Source organism: Sorex araneus, chromosome 1 (genome assembly GCF_027595985.1).
Source record: "Sorex araneus isolate mSorAra2 chromosome 1, mSorAra2.pri, whole genome shotgun sequence".
NCBI lineage: Eukaryota > Metazoa > Chordata > Mammalia > Eulipotyphla > Soricidae > Sorex > Sorex araneus.
Window position 1 is genome coordinate 247,716,924 of NC_073302.1, and position 25,192 is coordinate 247,742,115.

The 25,192-nt window shown below is 37.3% G+C and overlaps 1 protein-coding gene across 1 annotated transcript in view; it reads left to right on the forward strand.

Moving 5' to 3' along the window:
* Positions 1 to 25,192, forward strand: part of CCDC122 (coiled-coil domain containing 122) — a 39,573-nt gene that overhangs the window by 7,167 nt on the left and 7,214 nt on the right. The window contains exons 2-5 of the mRNA XM_004604668.2: positions 10,238 to 10,325; positions 10,818 to 10,933; positions 13,081 to 13,479; positions 14,251 to 14,367. Of these exons, the coding sequence (XP_004604725.1) occupies positions 10,280 to 10,325; positions 10,818 to 10,933; positions 13,081 to 13,479; positions 14,251 to 14,367 (678 nt within the window). The 5' untranslated portion in view covers positions 10,238 to 10,279. The remainder of the gene's footprint in view (positions 1 to 10,237; positions 10,326 to 10,817; positions 10,934 to 13,080; positions 13,480 to 14,250; positions 14,368 to 25,192) is intronic.

A 25,192-nucleotide genomic window follows, 5' to 3' on the forward strand; every position in this document is an offset into this window, starting at 1 on the left:
GAAACATAGATGATAGTGGAAATGAAAAAAAAATTGGGATAGATTAATGTGATCCTTTAGCAATGCAGGAATATAAAAATCACTGGATATGGAAGTGGTAAAGGCATGACTTTTCCTGAAAAAGTTTGTCTTAAAGTCTAACATTCTAATTTAGAACATGAGCCTTCAAGCCAGACTACCTGAATTCCAGTAAAATATCTGACATTAATTGCTGTCTGACATTGCATAAGTGTCTTGGTTTTTCTGGGATTGTGTATTTACCTGTAAAATGATAATTATAACAATAACGCTTACCTCATAGAGTTAAAAGAGTCAACACTAAATTTTTAGAATACCAGATGGCACAAAATAAAATCTATGCAATGAGTTTCTTTTTTTAAAAATTTTTATTAGTAAATCACCATGAGGTACAGTTACAAACTTACAAACTTTCATGTTTGTATTTGGTTTATATCCCTCCACCAGTGCCCGTTCTCCTTCACCAATGTTCCCAGTATCCCTCCCACCACCCCCACCCCAACACCCACCACCCCACCCTGCCTCTGTGGCAGGGCATTCCCTTTTGTTCTCTCTCCTTTTGGATGTTGTAGTTTGCAATAGAGGTATTGAGACCAAATATGATGCCATGATTTCCTTATGATTTTTATCTTAAAGTGCTTAAAACAGTGTCTGCACAAAGTTAGCACTAAATAATAGTACAGAGGTAAAGGGGCTTGCTTTGCACACGGTCAACCCTGATTTGATTCCCTAGCACCATAAGGTTCCAGGCACTTCTAGAAGTAATCCGTAATAAGCACAGAACCAGAGTAAGCCTTAAGAAAAACTAGATGTGGCCCAAACCTCTTCCCCTTCCTACCCAGAATGTTACCACTTGTATCACTTGTCATCCTGTTGCTCATCAGTTTGCTGGAGCATGTGCCAGTAATGTCTCCATTCATCCCTGTCTCGTGCTAGCGTAGCCCAATGGCATCTGCTTGCTCCAGGAACACGAAGAGCCTCAAACTGTTCGTTCAGGATCTTGATGAAGTAGTCTGACCATCTCGTAGGTGGGCAGCCACATATTCTTTTGATGTCCCATGGAATCCAGTCGGTAATAGCTCTAGTCTAGCAGTGATCTCCAAATCGCATTACGTTTCTGGCCCATCTGATTTTCGATGCCTTGGCAAACGAGACAGCGTCCCTGATTCCCGATTGTTGATGGAGGTGGGAAATCTGGATTCCTTCTCTCACTTGAGTGAAATGTGATATTCCAAGCATAGCTCTTTCGATTTCTCTTTTGGAGACCTGAATAGCATTCTCATCCTGTTTTCGTAGGGCTCAGGTCTCTGAGACTTATGTTAGTGCAGCAAGAATGGTGGAGTCGAAAAGATGTGCCTGGAGCTGGAGTTTCTTCGTCCTCTTAACAACTTCTTCAACGCTCTTGAAGGCATTCCACGCTGCTCCCTTCCTCCTGCGCACTTCAGGTGCCAGGTTGTTCATCATGTTGAGTTCTCAACCTAGGTATACATAACTGCTGAACTCAGATGTTCATTCCATTGAAAGCAAATGGAACATCAGGAACTAGTCCGTTTCTCATGAACATTGTCTTTTGCTATAGAGGTATTAAGTAGGCGTTATGTTCAGTCTGTAGTCTATTTTCAGTCCATATCTCCCAACCGTAGTGGACCCAATTAGCACCCATTGCTTGGTGGTCCCTTCTCTATCTGAGCTGCTTTTTCCCCCAGCATGTGAGATCGGCTTCCAAGCTGTGGAGCAATCCTCCTGGTACTTACCTCTACTATTCTTAGATATTAGTCTTCCATTCTGTTACTTTATAATCCACAAATGAATGCAATCTTTCTATGTGTGTCCCTCTCTTTCTGACTCATTTCACTTAACATGATACTTTCCATTTTGCTCCACCTATATGCAAATTTCATGACTTCATCTTTTCTAACAGCTGCATAGTATTCCATTGTGTAGCTGTACCAAAGTTTCTTTAACCAGTCATCTGTTCTCAGGCACTTGGGTTTTATCAGATTCTGGCTATTGTAAATAGTGCTGCAATGAACATATAGGTGCAGATGTCACTTTTACTATACTTTTTTGCATCTCCAGGGTATATTCCCAGAAGAAGTATTGCTGGTCAAATGGGAGCTCAATTTCTAATTTTTTGAGAAGTGTCCATACTGTTTTCCAAAAAAGGCTGAACCAGTCAGCATTCCCACCAGCAGTGAAGGAGAGTTCCTTTCTTCCCACATCCATGCCAACACCCGTTGCTTTTGTTCTTTTGGATGTGGGCTAGTCTCTGTGGTGTGAGATGGTATCTCATTGTTGTTTTGATCTGCATCTCCCTGATGATTAATGATGAGGAACATTTTCTCATGTGTCTTTTAGCCATTCAGATTTCTTCCTTGAGAAAGTTTCTGTTCATTTCATCACCCCATTTTCTGATAGGGTTGAATGTTTTCTTCTTGTGGAGTTCAACCAGTGCCTTGTAAATCCTTCATATCAACCCCTTATCAGATGGGTATTGGGTGAATATCCTTTCCAATTGTGTAGACTGTCTTTGTATTCTGGTCACTGTATCTTTTGAGGTTCAGAAGCTTCTCAGTTTAAGGTAGTTCCATTTGTTTATCTCTGTTTCCACTTGCCTCTGTCCTGTTGTTCATCTATTTGCTTGAGTAGGCAGCAGTAACGGCTCCATTGTGAGACTTGTTGTTACTGTTTTTGGTATATCGAATACACCATTGGTAGCTTGCCAGGCTCTGCCATGTGGGCAGGATACTCTCAGTAGCTTGCCATGCTCTCTGAGAGGGACGGAGGAATTGAACCCGGGTTGGCCACATGCAAGGCAAACACCCTACCTGCTGTGCTATGGCTCCAGTCCAAGATGGGTAGGTAGAATTAATTAAGCAATCATTCTGTACATAAGACAAACGTAAAATAACAAGAAAACCAGACTTGGTAACGTTAGCATTAATCTGACACAGTCATACTATATTATGCAAAAACACCTGAACTTTGTAGTTGTTTTAGTATCAGGAAAAACATAATTGAGAAGGCAAGATTGAAACAGGGTTTGAGGGAAGCTTAAAAATTACACAAAGAGAAAGGACATAACCAAAAATTTTCAGTGACCACAACAAACTGCTGAGTTATAAGCTTTCAGGATTTCTTTAACTTGATTTTCTAGATAGAAATGAGTCCCCTGACTTAAGAAATTTGACTTTGCTGTCTTTGTCAGCTTTTAATTCTTCATTAAATTTTATTGTAAATCCTTCGAGGCAGATGGAAAGTACCATTATATCACTGTCATCCCGTTGCTCATCGATTTTCTAGAGCGGGCACCAATGACGTCTCCATTGTGAGACTTGTTGTTACTGTTTTTGGCATATTGACTATGCCACAGGGAGCTTGCTAGGCTCTGCCGTGTGGGTGAGATACTCTCGGTAGCTTGCTGGGCTCTCCAAGAGGGGTGGAGGAATCGAACCTGGGTCAGTCTCGTGCAAGCAAATGCCCTACCAACTTTGCTATCTCTCCAGCCCAACAGATGGAAAGTAGTATGAATAGTCCTCAAAATATTAAGAATAGAAATCACATGTGATCTAATTATCTCATTTTTGGCTATTTACCTAACAATGATGAAAACACTAATTAAAATATATTTAATTTTCATATTAATTATAGCATTATTTATAATGTGGGCAGGTGGACGTTGCTATCATGAATAATCTTTTCCATTGCCCTTCTGGAAGATGTGATAGACCCATCTGGATGTTGGAGGGCAGTCATCTTGGTCTTATAGTTAGCGAAGGACAGGCGGGTGTTGCAAATACTTTTCCCAGCTTCTGCTGCATCGGCCAACACTGCTGCTCTTCTCTCTTTAAGGTCTTCCTTTATTGCTTCACTGCACAGATTTGCGAGCTCAGACATTAGCTTATGATTGCCTGAGGCTCACGCCAGACCACGTTGGCAAATGAGCTCGAGAGTTTCCGAAGACAGGCTACTTTTTAAAAAAAATTATTTATTTTTTAATTAGTGAGTCACAGTGAGGGTAAAGTTACAGATTTATACATTTTCGTGCTCATGTTTCCCTCATACAAAGTTCGAGAACCCATCCCTTCACCAGTGCCTATTCTCCACCAGAAATAAACCTAGCATCCCTCCCACCCCCCCATCAGATCTCCCCCCACCCCACCCTGCCACTGTGGCAGGGTATTCCCTTTTGTTCTCTTTCTCTGATTAGGTGTTGTGGTTTGCAATAAAGGTGTTGAGTGGCCATTGTGTTCAGTCTCTAGTCTACATTCAGCACACATCACCCTTCCCCCACGTGGCCTCCAACCACATTTTACTTGGTGTTCCCTTCTCTCTCTGAGTTGCCCTCTCCCCAGAATGTGAGGCCAGCTTCCAAGCCATGGAATCAACCTCCTGGTACTTATTTCTACTATTCTTGGGTGTTAGTCTCCTACTTTGTTATTCTATATTCCACAGATGAATGCAATCTTTCTATGTTTGTCTCTCTCTTTCTGACTCATTTCACTTAGCATGATACTTTCCATGTTGATCGACTTATATGCAAAGTTCATGACTTCATTTTTTCTAACAGCTGCATAGTATTCCATTGTATAGATGTAACAAAGTTTCTTCAACCAGTCATCTGTTCTAGGGCACTCAGGTTTTTTCCAGATTCTGGCTATTGTAAATAGTGCTGCAATGAACATATAAGTACAGATGGAAGACAGGCTACTTTTTGTGGCTTGCTCTTTCTCTGCATTCCTCGCACAATCATGGAGTTGCTGAACCAGTCGATAGTATAACTCATCGATGTTGTCAATGATGGCATCTTCCCATATTGCTGCAGTAGTGTCAAAGAGCTCCCAGTTGGTGGTCATTCTGGGAGTTCTCTTCTTAAACTTTGCAGCCCTTTCTCCCCATTCTGTGAAGTAGAATTTTTCACAAAGGAGATGGTGGTCTGATCCCGTTTGGAATTTTGGGACAATAGCAACATCAGTCAGGCAAAACCGTCCATTGAATATGATGTGGTCAATTTCATTGTGGAACTGTCCACCGGGAGACTCCCATGCCCAACGTTAAGATTTGGCCTTCTGGAACTGCGAGTTACCATGGATGGTCTTGGTCAACATGATAAACTCAGTCTCTCACTCTGTTCATTCCATTCTAGGCCATGGGTCCCAATGTGGAGTTTTTCAGGTGACCTTTTACATCCTATCTTGGTGTTAAAATCACCAACAATGACCTTGTAGAAGTTGTGGTCTTCTTTATAGAACTTATCCAGCTCCAGGTAGAACTTATCAATTTCTTCTTTGTCATAGTTGGATGTTGGTGTATAGGTGACAAAGATAGAAACTGCTGGCAACGAGCACATATATTCAAACATAAGCATCTGATTTGGGTTGTTAGGCATTCGAACGAATCAATCAATGTTTATGGCCAAGTTCTTGTTGACAAGGACACCGATACCACTGACACTCCTACTGTCACATGTTCTGAGAAACAGTTCTTTTACAGTGTCAAAAACAGCATGATGTGTTCGATGCCTTCTTGCCCCAGTTAATCCGATGATGTACTTGATCTTCCGCGCTTGCACCATCAGGTCCTCAATGGATGCTTCTGATGCCAATGTATGTGCATTAATAGTGATTTTAGTTCTTCATTTTGGCAGCCTAATTTGGCCCTGAGATTTTATCAGCCTCTCCTTGTTCGTCCTTAATGCTGCCATATTGGGGGTTCTTCCAGTGTCAGGGGAATGAGACCCATTGTGGTTACTGTTTTTGGCATATAGAATACACCACGGGTAGCTTGCCAGGCTCTGCTGTGTGGGAGGGATACTCATAGTAGCTTGCCAGACTCTCCAAGAGGAATGGGGGCTTTTATATTGGCCTCCAATCACAGGTGTTCCGATGGTTCATACCATATTTGAAGCCTATCAAATATGGTGTGGTAATGATAGAAAATGGGTAGGAAGTGTTTATGATGTGTCGGAAAGCGGTCCGGGAGTGGCCTGGAGTGTGGCAGCCTGGAGTGCGGCAGCTCCTCCATAAGCTATATTACGGATTCACCACCAGGATCTCAACAATCATCCACCTGCCACATACCAAATTCCTCGGGATGAATATGTCATTCCCAGCATTCCCCCTTCTGGAATCCAACATGCCATTTTGTCAGTAAAGAAGTGTACAGCATCTGGTCCAGACAAGGTTGAATCTGCTGCCAGAACTCATCATACACTGGCTCAGCACTTCACACATGTCTGAATGCAAGGTTCCATTCCAATTGAAAATTAGTAGGACCATCCTATTGTACAAGAAAGGAGACATCCATGACATTGGCAACCATTGCCCAATCTGCCTGTTGTCCATTGTCTACAAGTTATTCACTTGAGTCATCCTGAATAGGATTGGTAGAACACAAGATGAAGGACAACCATGTGAGCAAGCCGGGTTCCAAAAAGGATTCAGCACGATCAACCATATCCACACGGTGACCAAGCTCATTGTGGTTTCGCAAGTGTTCAAGATGCCGCTCTGTCTAAAGTTCATTGATTTAAAGAAGGCCTTCAAATCTGTTGAGACTGAAGTAATTATCGAAGCCCTAGCCAAACAGGGTGTTCAAACTCAATACATCAGGATCTCCTTGAGCTGTATTATGGATTCACCACCAGGATCTCACCACTAAGGAAGTGATCATTGATGTAAAGAGAGGGGTTCGGCAGGGTGATACCATTTCACCGAAACTCTTCAGTGCCACCTTCGAGAACATCATGTGACGACTGGAATGGGAAGGAATGGGAGTGAAGATAGACGGTTGGCAACTACGCCACCTCTGCTTTGCTGATGACATCATTCTCATAACAGCAAATATCAGCCAAGCAGCAAGAAAGCTGGCTGAATACGACTGTGAATGTGGAAAGGTCGGACTGCAGCTGAATCTCACAAAGACAATGTTCATGAGAAATGAACTAGTTCCCAACGTTCCATTTTCCCTCAACAGAACGAACATCTCAAACATCTCCGAATGCAGCAGTTATGTGTACCTAGGCTGAGAACTCAACATGACAAACAAACTGCCACCTGAAATGTGCAGGAGGAAGAGAGCAGCATGGAACGCCTTCAGAAGCATCGATGAAGAACCTTGGCTCCAGGCACATCTTTTTGACTCCAACATTCTTCCTGCACTAACATACACCTTAGAGACCTGGGCCCTATGAAAACAGGATGAGAACGCTATTTGAGTATCCCAAAGAGAAATCAAAAGAGCTGTGCTTGGAACATCACATTTCACTCAAGTGAGAGAAGAAATCTGGAGTTCTGACCTCTGTCGATGATCAAGAATCAGGGCATTGTCTCATTTGCCAAGGTATCGAAAATCAGATGGGCCAGACATGTAATGTGATTTAAAGACAACCCTTGGATTAGAGCTGTTACCAACTGGATTCCGTGGGACGTCAAAAGATCACATGGCTGCCCACCTGCCAGATGGTCAGAATTCTTTGTCAAGACTCTGAATGAACAGTTTGAGGCTCTTCATGTTCCTGGAGCAAGCAGATGCCATTGGACTACACTAGCACGTGACAGGGACGAATGGAGACATTACTGGTGCCCGCTTGAACAAATTAATGAACAATGGGATGACAGGTGATACAGTGGTTATTTATAATGGCTAGCAACAATGATAAATGATAAAATGCAAGTATGCATATGTATATACATATAGATAGATATACACAAGCAATGGAATGTTGTATATATTGGAATGCTATATAGCATTATAGTTTATGAATTTTTAATATGTTGCACTGTTTATCACTCTAAAAATGTGAAATATTAAATATAATTTGTCACAATATAGATAGGCCTAGAGTTTATTCACTGTAGCACTGTCATACATCGATTTGCTTGAGCCAGCACAGTAACATCTCCATTTGTCCTAGCCTTGAGATTTTAGCAGCCTCTGTTTACTTGTCCTTCCCAATGATCCCGCATTGGAGGCTCTTTCAGTGTCAGGGGAATGAGTTCCATCATTGCTACTGTTTTTGGCATATCAAATACACCATGGGAGCTTGCCTGGTTCTGCTGTGCAGGCAGGATACTCTCGGTAGCTTGCCAAGTTCTCTGAGAGAGAGAGAACAAGACTATAGGAGCTCAGAGCTTTGTTTTATAGTCTCTGGATCTTGGCTGTTGATGGGATTACACAGATCCAGGGGAAGTTTGTGGGTGTGACAGCCTAGCTACTGGAAATGGGTGATCTAGATGGAGGAGGCCCAGTCCCTATCTGAGCAGGCTTGGAGATCTCACTCTGGGTCCCATACACCTGATTCCTCTGCTGGTTATTATAAGGAGTGAAATTAGAGAAATGCAGATACCATATGATTCACTTGCATGTGGTTTATAGATAAAACAAGGAATTAAGTAAAAGTTTGTACTTTCAGAACAATTAGACTTATAGTCTTATGCTTCCTGAAGGGTATCATGAAATAAGCCAGAAGTAGAAGAATGAAGACGGGATGTAATATGTAGTACTTATAGGTAATATGTATAATTGAAACATGGGAAGGGTTGGGGGTGGAGAGATAGTACAGGGTTAAGGTGCTTACCTTGATTATGGCTAACCACAGTTTGGTCCCTGACATCGCTTATGGTCACCTAGCACTGCAAGGAGTGATCCCTGACACAGAATCAGGAATAGCTGCTGGGTGTAGCCCCAATAAATGTAGCTGGGTGTAGTTCCCACCCCCGAGTAAGCAATCATAAAAAACATGGAAATGGATAGCATTGAATGATGAAAAAACCTTTACTTTGATCTTAGAACTGAGATAATCAGGGGGATGGAAGGGAAATGATGAGGTGGACTAGAAATAATCTTCAGTCTTGGGCATTTTGGTGGTGTTTAGATGTGGTAACTGCACATCAAGATCATTAATAGTAATACTATTGTCAGTATGTTACCAAAGTATAAAAACGGAAAGCAATTTAAAATCAGATAGTGACTTTATAAATTTTACTGTTTTGTTTTGTTTTGTTTTTTGCTATTTGGGTCACACCCACGATGCACAGAGGTTACTCCTGGCTCTGCACTCAGAAATTACTCCTGGTGGTGCTCAGGGGACCATATGGGATGCTAGGAATTGAACCTGGGTTGGCTGCGTGCAAGGCAAATGCCCTACCTGCTGTACTATTGCTCCAGCCTCCATAAATTTTACTGTTGAACTTTTCTTACATGTGTCTTACTATTATAATAGTTCTCTTTATTAAGTTTAACATGTGTCTTACTATTATAATAGTTCTTCTCAGTAGGTTTATAAATATCATTGTGGCTCTACTATGATCTGGAAAAATCTACAGCTTCCATAAAAATCAACTTAGATTTTTTTAAAGGATAATTCATCTAAATAATTCATATGAATAAATGACAAGAATAGTTAAAAATTACCAACTTTGAATGCATTTAGGAGAATTGATTTAAGTTTATTAATCATACATACAATTTTATCTATCTAGAATGAACATGTAAATGCAGACACCTTCTTCCTAAAGTTGGTAATGAAATTTTAATTCTGTCAACACAGCATCCATTTGCTATATTGGTAGAGAAAGTAATTCCCATCATGTCCCAAGGGAGAAAAGTTTCTACACCTGCATCTTATTAGATACTCAGCAAATTTTTTAAATGAAATATGATTTTAAACCAGTTTATCAGAATGCAGTCAGAATAGCACTGGACAGGAATGTCATATTTCTTATGTCAGATACCTTTGGAGGAGATTGATAATCCATCTGATCATTGTTTCTCACAGATTTTTCTTATAACATCAGAATTGATTTCATCATAGTACTGGAGGGACAAAGCTACTGATCCATAATAAATAAATTACTACATAGGTCATGTACTATGCTGGACATGTAATATACATATAGATATATATGTAATTATTACAATAGGATTTTTCAGAGAGGGATATATACAAAGAAATTAAGAAACTGCTCAAGGTTGTAACAACTCAAAAGATGAAGAATTAAGATTCAAATACATTTCCACTTTCTTCCAAAAGGATCTCAATAATTGCATTGAGGTAGTTTTGGTACTATGATGAAATATTATGATTGAGATACTCTTGGTACTATGATGAAATACTGTCATCCCTATGAAATAGTTGAAAATTAATTTACTTTTAAGACCACTAATATTTGACAGGAAAAATTAAATTGAAATATTATTAACATTGACTGTTTTATAGGAGGAAAAAAAGGTGAGCCAAAAGGGGCTGAGAAAGTAAAGAATGTCAGGCAAAAAAGAAAATAAAAGTCAAGAAGTTATTGAAGAAGGTAACTAAACCTTAATAAATGAGTAAAAGATAAGCCGCAACAAAAAAGCACTTCATAATAATTCTGTTAAAATAGCAAGTTAGAATAGAGGAAAATATAACTTTTATTAGAAAAAAGCATATACACTATGTATAACAGGCATAAATATAATGTTGGTCTATAATAAAATTCAATTATAATTGCTATATAGTTGTTACAGCAGAAAAAATAATTATAGTATATGTTCAGTGCACTGGATAAAAAAATTAGCACAGTCAGGATATTTATATTGTTCGATAAAGGCAAAGCTATAAATTGCATTAGGTAATTTTTAATTATCTTTTACTATTATTACCTTTGATTGTGTCTTTGTTTATAGTCAGAGTAAAGATTACCATTTCTGCATCCAGTTTATTTATGAGGAAACATCTGCTTTTTCATGATTTTGCATAAAGAACTATAATTTAAATTCTGCATTAAAATTTTTATTATGTTCTTTATTCTTCTGCCTAGCTACAGCTAAACAAGATACATCTTCATTAATAGATGTTGTAGAACAAGTTGCCAAGCAACAACAATCACAAATCTCGGAAATAGAGAAAAGCAAAAAAGTTCTGTTTCATTTGCAGGTAATATATTTCAGGTAGCCTTTTAAATGAGTCCTTTCTTCAATTTTATGTTTAATATAAATTTTATATTAATTTAATTATATCTAATTAGTAATGAAGTTTTTTTTCTTTTTTGGTCACACCCAGTGATGCTTAGGGGTTACTCCTGGCTTTGCACTCAGCAATTACTCTTGGCAGTGCTTGGGGGACCATATGGGATGCCGGGGATCGTGCAAGGCAAACGCCCTACCCGCTGTGCTATCGCACCGGCCCCCTAATTAGTAATGAAGTTGTTAAGGATATTTAGTTTTGGAGGTAATATCCATATTTTAAATATTTAATTCTTAATTATTCTGATTCCCTATATATGGGCATTAAAGTTTATGAAGCATTTTGCATACCTAATATACAAAGATTCGACAACATCATTATTTTTATAAGTATATGAAATCTAATATGACAAGTAGAGTTATTTTAAAATCACTTCCAGTTGACAGCTTTTTTCAAAATGCTGCGTTAAAGAAAGGTTAAGTTCTAAAGCCAGTATTTTTCAAGTTACAACTTTGAGTACTAGTTGTAAATTAACATTTCAAGTAGATGAGGAGAATTTCCATATTCCTTATATTTCCATAATACATTCATAATTCCACTACAGTGAATACATGGAAGCCATGCTTATTTTTGCCTTCATATTATGTACAGTTATACTCTTACTATAAATAACTAAAGAGACTTAAAGGATACAGGATCTTTTACTGTATGCTTGTAAAGATTTTTATTATTAAGTGTATCACAAGAATAAAAAGAATAGGTTTTAGAACTTATCTACTAAGTTTTTATTGTTCTTGTTTATCTTGTTTTGGGCCACATACTGGAGTGCTCACGTCTTACTCATGGCTCTGTGCTCATGGATCAATTCTAACTGGGCACAGGCAATTAAAACCAGATGGGTTGTGTGCAAGGCAAATGCCAACCCACTGTACTATCACTTTTGCCCTAATCTGCTAGTTTTAAAGACAAGATTTGCTACTTCTGGCTCTGTAGTTTAATTTCCCAGTGCTTTTGTCATTTGTAAATAAGAAATAATATAAAAATATATTGGTACTTCCTTATGAGGTTTTCATGAGGATTAAATAAAATAATACATGTAAATATATAAAAGTCATCATGATAGGAACCCTGAAGAATAGTCTAAGGCTGAATTTTGACCTTGGCTTGAGTTATTAATGTACCCACAGAGATAAGATTATGTTAATTATACTATCATGGTGTATGTGTATTTCTTAAAAATATTTTCATTGCATCAATTACCTTTAGCAAAGAATACATGTTGGTTATGATCTAATCTCTTTCCTGGACTGCTGTAGTAAACAGTTAACTGTTTTCACTGGCTTTAGTCATTTTCTCTTTCAGTCCATTTCTATCCTTTCATGAGAATTATATTTCTTTTTGTGTTACTATTCTCTTTGTCCTTCCTCTACCACACTCCTCATAGATATGTGACTACTATTAAACCATGGTTTGATGTTGGTTAAAGATGCCAAATGTCCCAGAGAGGTAAGATAGCTATCTAATGAGGAAAGTGAGGCTTGAATAGGGTAACAAAGTTTATTATTTATGATAAACCAATTACAAATAGAAGAATGCTAGAACATGGATCTTCTGATTTTTTTACTCATCTGCCATTTTTATCATATTGTCTACTCACTATATATTCAGGTACCAGTATATGTATTATTTTTTGTTTATATTTTTCATTTATGATAATGCTTAGGGCTTACTCCTGACTGCACTCAGGATCATTCCTGATGGACTCAGGTGACCATATGGGGTATTGATGATTGACCCTCAGTCAGCCTCATGTAAGGCAAGCACCTTATTTATGGTACTATTTCTCTGATCCCTCATAAATATATTATTATTGTGAATTTTTTTACGTATAAAATTTTAAATTTCAGACTGATAGTGAAATTTTAATATTTAGATTATGCTTACATAACAATGTATAACTGGGATATCTATGATATAAAATCTTTTATTATTTTATTATGTTTCCTATTATTATGCATCATTTTTCATATTGTCTTTTTCCTATGTTATGGATAAAAACAATTTTTCTTACATTGAATATTATAAATTAATAATAATAATATTGAAATGTATTACAGAATGAATTTCATGAGCTTGAAAAACAAATAGCTTCTGTCTCAGCAGAAATTCAAGAAACAGAACATAAAATTTATCAGCAAGATTCTGCCATAGAGAATACCAAACTTCATTGTGAAAACTTGGGAACTCAACTCAAATCCTTACATACAGAAAATGTAAAGCTTAACTTTGACATAGAAGCAGCCCAAGAAGATTTTGAGGAACATGTGGCAAAATATAATGAGTATTATGCAAAAATAAAACTACATAAAGAGAATTTGAGGGAAGTAGAAAGCAAATGGCCGTTCATGATTGAACTCCATGAAAAACAAGATCTTGTTAAAAAACTAAAGACAATGAAGGAGGAACTTATGCAAGATCTCCAAAATCCAGAAGGAAAACGCATGAAACAAGAACAGGTTTGAAATATCACACACCAAATTTTTTTCTATTGCTTCATTTTTGCAAGTGCATTTACAAACAAGTAGACTTATAAAAGTTAAAATAAAATAAAAGTTAAAAAATAAGTTAAAATTTAACTTAAAATTTATAGCCATAGCTGCTATAATTTCCAAACCATTTTAACAGCTTTAAAAATGTTATATATAAGTATATGAGTTCTACAATAACTGTGTCAATTGTGCAAGCATAAACTTAGTCTCTAAATCTCCCTGTGGATTAAGAGAAATGTTTAGTCAGCAAAATAACTGTGAACAATTGATCCAGTTGTTATAGAGAAGATGAGTCACAAAAAAAATGTTGAATCTGTGGTTTCTAAACTAGTGGATCCAGAGCAATTCAAATCAATTTAATATGCCTAATGCTGTTATCAAACAATATGAGTTAATAATTGTACCTTAATCATCTTTTTATTTTACTGTTCTTTGAAGACAGTGGGATATAATACTTAAAATATCTATTTTTTTTGCTAGAGAATAAAAAAATATCCTTTTCAGTCTTGATAGGCAATTGCCACCTTTCTTCCTTTTCATTTGATTTTCAGTTCCAGTTTTTCAAATGTAAGATTTATTTTAATTGCTAGCTGTTCTTTATTTTTTATACCAAGTAGAAGTAATTTTCCAAAATTAAATGTGATGACTAATTTTCTTAAATTATAGAAACACTGAAAATTCTGAATTTAGATTGATCATTGTTTGATGTGGCATTTAAATTTTTTTTTAAACATACAGGAAGACATTGCAAAGATAAAGGATGAAATTACAGCTATAAAAGAATCTATCGTTGGAAAAACCTGCTTTCTTGAAGAAGAAAAACAGACACACGAAAAATTAAGAAAAGAAATAGAAGTAAGTCTGAATTTCAGTGTTTTGTGAGATCATTTTTTATTATACTAAATTCATAATTTCCATAGTTAACTCAATTCTCAAAATAGCCATGAAACAGAAAGAATTATAATAGGTGGTAGATAATTCCAAATCATTAATAGATAATTAGAGAAAACATTGTCATTTGAAGTTGCTCAAATATTAATATATTCAGATAAAGAAAGTATTCACTTCTTTTTAAGTCTAGCCTGCGATTCTTCTAATTCTCACTCTGCCAACATCTTGTAACCAACTAATGACTTGGGACAAATGCTATGAATTCAGAGACTAACCGTCCCTATAGAAATAACAGACTACTTGAAGTTGTATAAAGGTAGCAGAAAACTGGTATTCTAAAGCTCTCTGACTTCATACTTGTAATGATCAAGAGCATTTACAAAAGTTTTGGTTTTGGGGCCACATCTGAGTGCTCAGGGCTTATTCTTGGCTCTGCACTCAGGAATCACCCCTGGCAGTACTTAGGGAACCATACAGGATGCTGGTGATTGAACCTGGATCTGCCTTGTGCAAGGCAATGCTTTACTTGCTGTACTATCACTCTGGCTCCCGCTATTGTAGTTTTAAATAGTGGCTGTGGAGCTAGAGTGATGCTCATTTCGTACCACAGGCCTCTGAACATTGCTGGTTGCAACTCTTGAGGTCCCGGAGCACTGCCTGTGTGGCCATTGGTTGGTGGTTGGCAGAATAACAGGGTCTGAGCAGTAGCAGTAGCATAAAATGACCAAGTTGGAGGAGAATTGCCAGAAGTGGCCCTGGGTCCCTTGAGCACCACTTGCAAGCATCCTTCCCCCACCTAATTAAGTTGAATTAAATTTAGCTACGTTGAGGTATCATACACATATCATCCAATTTACCCATTTAAAAGTTTGTAAGTCAGTGGATTTTAGTATTATCACAAATATTCCTTTTTTAAAACTTGTTCACAATAATTTATTACATTCAGTATTACAACGCCAATCTAATTCCACCACCATTACACCTTTCTACCACCACTATTTTGAATTTTCCCACCACCACCCAAACCTGTCCCCAAAGCAGGTCCTAAGTAATTTCTTTTGTATTGCATGTTATAAATAATCCACTAAAAATGATCCAAAAAAGTCTTCTTAGAGGAAAGTGTATGAAGATTGTTGTATCTCACCCTAAGAGATTACTAACATGTTACAGGTAAAGCCTAGAGTGCTGATATTTTTATTTTGATCAATAATTTTTTCCACAGATTTTCTATAACTATAATTACAATCTTAGACATTTTTATCATCTTCATTTGTATTTTTCAACTGTATTTTCTTCCTTCTTGATGTTCTAAGATTACTTATTCCATCACTGAAAAATATTCTTTCTGTCCTTCTTTCTGTCCTTTATGATTTCTGATATAAAATTCACTGTCATTCAAATTGTTTTACTCTCTGTAAAGTGTTTAGTATTTTTTCAAGATTTTTTTCTGTCTTACGTTTTCATAATTTTTCTCTCAAGTGTTATTTTTTTTTGCTTTGAATTTCTTTGGATTTATCCTCTATTTTTTTTTGGCAATGATTTTTTTTTATTTGACAACAGAAACAAAGGTAAAAAAGGAAAGATAGATAAATGGATTGCATCAAATTAAAAAACTTTTTTTTATTTTTAAGAATTTTATTTTATTGAATCACCATGTGGAAAAATTACAATGCTTTCAGGCTTAAGTCTCAGTTATACAATGCTGAAACAACCATCCCTTCACCAGTGCCCATATCCCACCCCCCCAAAAAAAAAAAAACCACAGTACACCTCCCATCCCCCCCGCACCCCCCCACCTGGTAACTGATAAATTTTACTTTACTTTCTATTTACTTTGGTTACATTCAATATTTCAACACAAACCTCATTATTATTGTTAGGAGTACCCCACTGGAGTCAGACCTGTTGTGAAGAGATATGAGGTCACGCGGTTTTGGATTTCTGTACTTTAGCAACTAAGTCCGGTGAGATTTCTTCCAGATATTGGATCATTACAAGCTTGTAAACCCCATCTGTGGTCGTCATAATATGGCAGTCACCACGCCCTTCACCCCCAGCAAGGAAGAGGGAGAGGGAGAGGGAGAGAGCGAGAGAGAGCGAGAGAGAGCGAGAGAGAGCGAGAGAGAGCGAGAGAGAGAGAGAGAGAGAGAGAGAGAGAGAGAGAGAGAGAGAGAGAGAGAGAGAGAGAGAGAGAGAGAAAAAGAAAGAAAGAAAGAAAGAAAAAGAAATACCTTTCCCCTCCTGGGCGTGCCGCTGCTTAATTCTCAGTCTGGAGACATTCTGTGAGGAGCTGCCCAAGCTGAAAAATTTAGCTGGCGTCTGGAGTCACACTCATGCAGCTGCAGAGAGGCCGCATACACGTGTGGCCCCCGGCATCACATCTTGGCGGCAGGCTGGATTTATCCTCTTTAGAAGACTCTTGGCTCCCTTAAGTTTATATCATTTGCTAAATTTAGGAACATTGTAGCTCATATTTGAATACTTTTTTCATTTTTTCTTTCTTATTTCCAGACTTTGATAACACACTTGGTAGGTCATATGTGTTAAAGTCTCACTGGTCCCTTGAAATCTTTTTATTTTTCATTGAGTTATTTTTCTCTCTTGTTCAGACCGAGTAATTTCTAGTCTTCTATCTTCCACTCACTGATTCTTTTCTCTATTACCTCTATTCTCCTATTGAACCTATCCATTGAAGTTTTTATTTCAGTGATTGCCTCTTTTCCATTTGGTGCTTTATCTTTTACTTCTTTGTTGAGAAGTTATCTTTTATTTGTTTAGGAAATGTTCATAACCTCCATTGAAGTCTCTTCATGCAGGTGGCTGTAATTTTTTTTTAGTTTTTGGAACACACCCAGCAATGTTCAGGGGTTACGCCTAGCTCTGTACTCAGAAATTACTCCTGGCAGTGTTCAGGGGACTATATGGGATGCTGGAGATTGAACCCAGGTCATGTGCGAGGCAAATGCCCTACCTGCTGTACTATCTCTCTGGCTCGTGATGGTTTTAAAATTTTTGTTAGATAATTTTAACTTGGGTTATCTTGTTTTTGCCACTTGTTCATTTTCTTTTTCTATGTGAGATAGTCCTTGTTCTATTGAAATCTGGACACCACATTGGGTATTAGCTTTTAAGACTTTTTTTCTTGTTACTTTTCAGTGATAGAGGAATTTTCTTTAGTCAGTTGCTGCTGACACTCAGGGTAGGGGGAAAGGTCCATTGTCACTTCTGTCTGATGATAATGCCCTGACTGGGAGGGGTAGAGACACTTCATTACTGCTCTCTCCGTGACCTCCTTACTATTCAGTGTTGGTGAAAGTCCTTGATCTCCACTCTGATATTTCCCAGTAAGAGAAAAGTGGATGTCTTGTTACCACTAGATGGGGGTAGAAGTTTAGTCTGTACTTCTAACAGAACATAAAAGTTTGTTACTGCTCAGCTACCATGGAAAAAACTGAGTTCTGGATTGCACTTCTCTGACACATTAGCAGCAGCAGAATTAGGGCAAGATTGTGGTAGCCTAGCAATACCTGAAGTTTATGCTTTCTACTCAACCTTTCCTGGTAGGGTGGTGGTGGTAAAGGACAGGTGACATAGATGTTTTATGTGGTATTTGACTTTTATAGAGTAGTTACTATATAAAATGTTTTCCTTGGGTAGGTTGGGACATAAATAGCTCAGTGACTTCAAGCATCTGCCTTGCAAGTGTAAGGTTGGATTTTAATATCTGGTTTTGTTGCCCCACAAAATGTGATTCCAACAGCCATGCTGTTTGTGCCTAGCAGCTGTGCTGTCACAAATGCCTACCACAGCTAAAAGAGTTGTTTCCCAGCCAGCACGGCTGTCAGGGTTGAAGCCACTGCATTCTGATATGCAGCATCCTGTGAGCACAAGGATCAGATGTTTGTGCACCACACCAAAGACTTACATAAGTCCTGGTCATCACAACACCAACAGAAGGAAGGGAATAGGAAGAATCAGTAAAAGTTTCCTATCTTGCTAGAATTCCCTTGTCTTAGATTATTTTTGTTTTGTTTTGTTTTTCTTTTTGGTTCACACCTGTCGATGCACAGGGTTACTCCTGGCTCTGCACTCAGGAACCACTCCTGGTGGTGCTCAGAGGACCATATGGAATGCTGGGAATTGAAGCCAGTCAGCTGCGTGCAAGGCAAACGCCCGACCCTCTGTACTACCGCTTCAGCGCCCCCTTGTCTTAGTTTTTGACTGGAAAGAATAGACTACTCTTGCAGCCAATTTTGGCTGCTCCCACTGCTGTTTCCTGGCTCCGGTCTTTTTCAGTATTCACCTCGAGATTGATGAGGCAGAACTAAAACACAGAGTATGCAGCATCATAGCGTCCCTTGGCTTACCAGATCCCTAGTTAGTTTGGTTTCTTCTCTCCAGCTTCCAGATGCTTTTTTGTTTGTTTTATATAAATGTTAAGGACTTTTACTTGCACTTAATATTTATGTCATATTAACAGAAGTAGAAGTGTAAGTGAGTATTTTTAACAGTAAAAGAGAACTGATATGTGACTATTAATGTTAAATTTATATGGAATTTCAGAGAGCTTGGGACTTCATTTTTGAAGTTTCAACATTAAAATTTCATCATTAAAATTTTATCATTAAACTTCTTGTCTTGAAGTTTATTTATTTATTTGTCCTTTTTTTGAGGTAGGCAGTTGGCTGGACCCCCCTTTTTTTTTTAAATAAAAATTTTATTTTATTAACTCACCGTGTGGAAGATTACAATGCTTTCAGGCTTAGGTCTCAGTTATACAATGCTGAAACAACCATCCCTTCACCAGTGCCCATATATCACCACCAAAAAAAAACCAAAAACCCCCACACAGTACACCTCCCATCCCGCCCCCCGACCCCCTACCTTGTATTTGATAAGTTTCATTTTACATTCTGTTTACTTTGGTTGCATTCAATATTTCAACACAAACCTTACTATTGTTGCTAGGAGTACCCCACTAGATTCAGACCTACTGTGAAGACAAATAAGGTTTTGAATTTCCATACTTTAACACTAAGTCCAGGGAGATTTCTTCCAGATATTGGATCATTGCAGGCTTGAAAACCCAATCTGTGGTTGTCTTAATATGGCAGACACCGCACCCTTCATCCCCAGAGAGAAAGAGGAGAGAGAGAGAGAGAAATACCTTTCCCCTCCTGGGCGGGCATGGGGCCGAGGTTTAGTTCTCAGGCTGGGGACATTCTGCGAGGAGTGGCCCGTGCCAAAAGAGGTTTTGCTGGGTCTGGATTCACGCTTGTGCAGCTGCGGAGAGGCCGTACACGAGTGCGGCCCCGGGATCACATCTCAGCGGTGGGAGGGGCCGGTGCCTCCCACCTTCCCAAGAGCACCCTCATGTCCTTTTGCTGCATTTTTTGTTGTAAATCCCATCTGTGGTCGTCTTAATATGGCAGACACCACGCCCTTCATCCCCCTTATTTGTCCTTTTGGGTTCCACCCAGTGATGCTCAGGCCTTACTCTTGGCTCTGCACTCAGGAATTACTCCTGGTGGTGTTGAAGGGACCATATGGGTTGTCAGGGATCGAACCCAAGTTGACCACATGCAGGGCAAATGCCCTACCCGCTGTACTATCACTCTGATCCTTTGCCTCGAAATTTAATACATTTAAAATTTTTGATAGTACAGGTATCTGTGTTAGAATTCTGTGGGCTGGGGCCTTATTTTTAATTTTTTGCTTTATTAAACCTAATACAATTAAATGTAATCCTCAATTCTATCACAATATTGTGGTTGAAAAAAATTAAAATGTAAGAAACTAGAATAAATTATAAAACTAAAGGTCAAATATTATTGTTTTAAAAATTCCATTTCCTTTTTTTGGTTCTCGGGTCACACTTCAAAGTTTTCAGGGTTTACTCCTGGTTCTGTAGTTATTGGTTATTTCTGGAAGGGCTCAAGGAACTTTATTTGGTTTTGAGAATCAAACCCAAATTGGCCGTGTGTAAGGGGCTATATCCCCTACCTGCTATACTATCTCTCTGGCCCTATTTTTTCCCATATTTTAAAAAATTGAATCACCATGAGGTATACAGTTACAAAGTTCTTTATGATTGGATTTCTGTTATATAATGTTCCAACACTTGTCCCTTCACCAGTGTGCATTTTCTACCATCAGTGTCCCCAGTTTTCCTCCCACCACCATTTCCAACCTGACTCAGGTATCTTTCATCTCTCTCTCTCTATGTCTTGCAATACAGGTACTGGGAGGTTATCCCTTTCCCCATTTTCAGCACTCAGTGCTTGTCCAGAATGATCATTTCCAACTATCATTGTCATATAATATACCTTCTCTCTCTCTCCTCTACTTCCATTTGTGGCAAGCTTCCAACCATCAACCACTTATCCTGACCTTTGTTTCTACTATCTTTGGGTATTAGTCTTATACTATGTTTTTTATATCCCACAAATAATTGTAATAATTCTATGCCTGGCCTTCTTCTTACTCATTTCACTAAACATGATTCTCTCTGTGTCCATCACTTATTGAAAATTTCATGACTTTATTTTTCCTAGTAGCTGCATAGTGTTTCATTGTTTAAATGTACCCTAGTTTCTTTATCCAGTCATCTGTTTTCAGATACTCAGGTTGTTTCCAGATTCTGGCTATTGTGAATAGTACTACAATGACTATAAAAGTGCATATGGCTTTTGGGACCCTAGGTATCAGCCCTTTAAAGGAAACTTTAATCTTTTTTTAAAAAAATATTCAATATTTTTAAACTTTAATGTTTTTATCTATAGTGTCAGGTATCAATTCCAGTGCTTTACAATATATCCTACCAGCAAGATATTTCTCTGGCCCAGTAATTACATTTCTTTTACTGTTATTGATCATTTATATGAAATTTTTTGATAAGAAATCCTTACTTATATTTCCCTTGAGTCTTTTTCTCCTACTTCTTCTGAATGGCTTTATCTGTGGCCTTATGGCATTGGAGTATAGCTTATTGTATCTTCTGCCTTTATTACAGCATTTTTTTTCTCTAATGTTTTCACACATTTTGTGATTTGCATGTTTCATTTTTATATTGTTGTTAATGTTACATCTTTTTAGTTCATTCAAAATTCTAAATGTGTTTTGAATTTGACATGGTTTCTCTTTTGCCGAAGGCTTTTGTTGTTTTTAGAATATTTCTAGGTAAAAAAAATCCAAATATGTATTTTCAAATGCCTTTCCCTTTATTTTCTATCTTTTATGTGCTTTGGAGGAAAGGAACTAAATATAAGAGAGGAGAATAAAGATAAGGTATGAGTCATTAATGTAAAAATTTGAGAAGCAAAATACAAAATATGCAAGCACAAAATATACAAACATAAAAGCTTCAAATACAAAGCATTAAGCAATAATCAGTTTTTGTAGTTCAAGGTTTAATTAAAAATTGTTTGTTAAGTCTGAAAGTTTTCCGGGATGGAATTTTGTGATAATAGCTATTATGTAAAATATTTTGAGATTCACTAATGGCAATTATTCCTGCCTAAATTTTCTACAGTCATGGCTCCAAATTTAAAAGGTTTGGAATATTTCAAGGTCTTTCAAAGCTACTAGGATTCAGAAGCAAAATATGTCTAACTTGGTACAATAGAGCATACAAATTACAAAACTGACTGGAACATTAATTTATTGAGGTCAGTTGCAAAAATGATCGCACAATTGGAAAGCAAATCCTATCAGAAAAACCTAGAAAGTGAAAAGATGATCTAACAGCAAGGTAAGAATCTGAGTAGATCAATCTTTGACAAAGGAGCAAAGAATATGAAGTGGAGCATGGAGAGCCAATTTAATAAATGATATTGGGAAAACTGACTTAGTTGCCTCTAAAAAATGAACTCAAAGCCCTTTCTCATACCATGCACAAAAATCAACTCAAAATGAATTAAAGACTCCAATATCAGCCCTGGATCCATAAAATATATTGAAAAAAACACAGGCAGAATACTTGATGAAATTTAACTAGAGGTGCCTTAAGCAAATTGAAGGAAAGATTAACAAATGGAACTACATCAAACTAAGAAACTGCACTGCAACAGAAACAATAACCATAATATACAAAGACATTCTGCAGAGTGGGAGAAAATATTTTCTTACCACTCATCTAACAAATGGTTAACATCCAAGATACACAAAACACTTAGAAAATTAGACAAGAGTAAAACAGTCTACCCTATCAAAAAATTAAGAAGAAGAAATAAACAAAGTTTTTCAACGAGGACAAACAGTTGGTCAATAAGTCTATGAAAAATGCTCTGTATCACTATCATCAGGGAAATGCAAATTAAATAACAATGAGATATCACTTCACACCAGGGAGACTTGCACACACCAAAAAGAAAAAAGAACAACCAGTATTGGAGGGGATATGGGGAAAAAGGAATCCTAATCCACTGTTGGCGCGAATGTTGACTGGTTCTACCCCTTTGGAAAACAATATGGATATTTTTCCAAAAACTAAGAATTGAATTTCCATATGACCCAGCAATTCTACTTGATATCTACCCCAAGGGCCCAAAAATTACCCAGAAAAGACATCTGCATTCCTACATTTATTGCATCACTTCTCACAATAGCCCAAATCTGGAAATAATTCAAGTGTCTGAGAGACATTATTGAATAAAAAAACTATTCATTTATAAGAAAGGACAAAATTATGGGTCCAGAATGATAGTACAGTGGGTAGGATACTTGCTTTCCATATTGCTGACTTGAGTTTAATCCGTGACACCCTATATGGTCCCTGATCCTCTCCAGGAGTGATTCCTGAGCAGAGAGCCAGGAGTAATCCCTCAGCATTGTTGGATGTGGCCCAGAAACTGACATGCCACACACGTGCACACACACACACACACACACACACACACGCATGCACGCACACGCACAAAGAGAAAAGAGAGAGAGAGAATACAAAATCGTGCAATGTGGATGGAACTGGAGAGTATCATGCTGAATCAAGTTATCTAGAAGAAGAATGATCTGTCAATGTTTGATATAAAGGGAGATAGCAATGAAATAACTAAAGCTCTAAGGCAAAAGAACTGAGAGCTGGTCTACAGAACTGAGCTTAGGTGGGACAGAAGTTTGGAAGGGAAGAGGGACCATGTGGGGGAGAAAAGTGAAACTCTGATGCAGAATGTGGATTCAAGGTTCAATGTTGGAACGTTGAACCTATGAAACCCTACCGGTAATAGTATTGTAAACCATGAAGCTTTAAACAAAAAATTTAAAAAAGAGTTATTCAGATAGTTATTCAGATGAATAGTTATTCAGTTATTTTACATATCATGGTAAAATATTTTCTAAAGAGTACGAAAGGAATATCCAGGACTATTAAATACATTGTAATGAATTAAAGACCTGATATTTTCTAGGAGTTTACATCAGGTTTCACATTTAAATTCTCATGTGTTCAGAATTTAACAAAAATTTAAACAATTTATACAAGGTTACGTAGATAATGGCAAGTGAGAAGAGTAGGATGTGGATCATATTTGTGGTATTCTGCTCTTTCTGATCGTTCAAATGTATGGTTATTACTTCTGTGGGAGAACATTCTTGAAAAGATGAAAATATTATAGAGAAGGTAGTATTTCCTTCCAATACCTTCTATTGCATTGCTCACTCTCACACTTATTTTTAACTAAAGATGTCATTGTTTATAATATTTTATGTAAATGAAATAAACTTGGAAACTTAAATGAACGGATAAATTCCATGAACACCTTTAAAAGGAGAAATTATTTGGGGCTAGAGAGCATAAAGGTTAAGGTGCTTGCCTAGCATTCGGCTGCATCTGTTGTAAGTCTGGTTTTTATCTTGGACCTACATATGGTCCTCTAAGCATTGCCAGGAATGATCCCTGAACACAAAACCAGGTGTAGGCCCAGAGTACCACCAAGTATGGAAAAAAAATTACCTTTATGTTCAGCTCTATTATATATATATCAAATAAGTCTTTATGATTATTAAGATAGAAATTAGTGAAATTCAATTCATAATTAAACTTTTTTCCATAAAAAATTTACATTGACATGGCATCACTAGTGGAGTTTCTTATTTAAGAAGTAATACCTAAAAAAATAGCTTTTAGAAAATGAAAGGAAAACTATTCTCAACTCATTTTAGAAGGCTAGCATAACCTTGATATTTGAGTCAGGAATATTATCGTTGCCTGAATAGGAATATTACCAGAAAAGTCATGGAATACTGTCCTTCATTAAAAGGTACTAAATGACTTAGCAGAATATTTTCTAATTGAATTCTGCTACATACAAAAATGTTAATACTTCATGACCAAGCAGAGTGGTGCCAGGAAAGCATGGGTTGATCCAATTGTCTAAAGCAAATAATGTAATTAGCCATATTAACATGATCTAAATAGAAAAACATGTAGTTTACTTAATAGTTACAGAAGAGCATAACATAAATACCACAGTATTATTCATAATAACAATAGCATATTTTAGAGCCAAGGAACTTTTCTCAGCCTTATAAAGAAATCTAGCAAAAAATTCCTGACACCTTATATTGGTGAAATGTTTAATGCTGCCCTCTTAGATTGAGAACAAGGTGAAGATAACTGATTGCAGCTTCTCTTACATTACATTACGGTGTATTAAGATAGTATTCTCAAAAATTAAAAAAAATTACTACAAATGATTTTAAAAAAGATAGTATTCCCCTTGGTGCTCTTGAGTAGAAGAAGTAATATAAGCCACAAAAATAGTAGAGAAGTAAAACTTTATTCACAGAACAG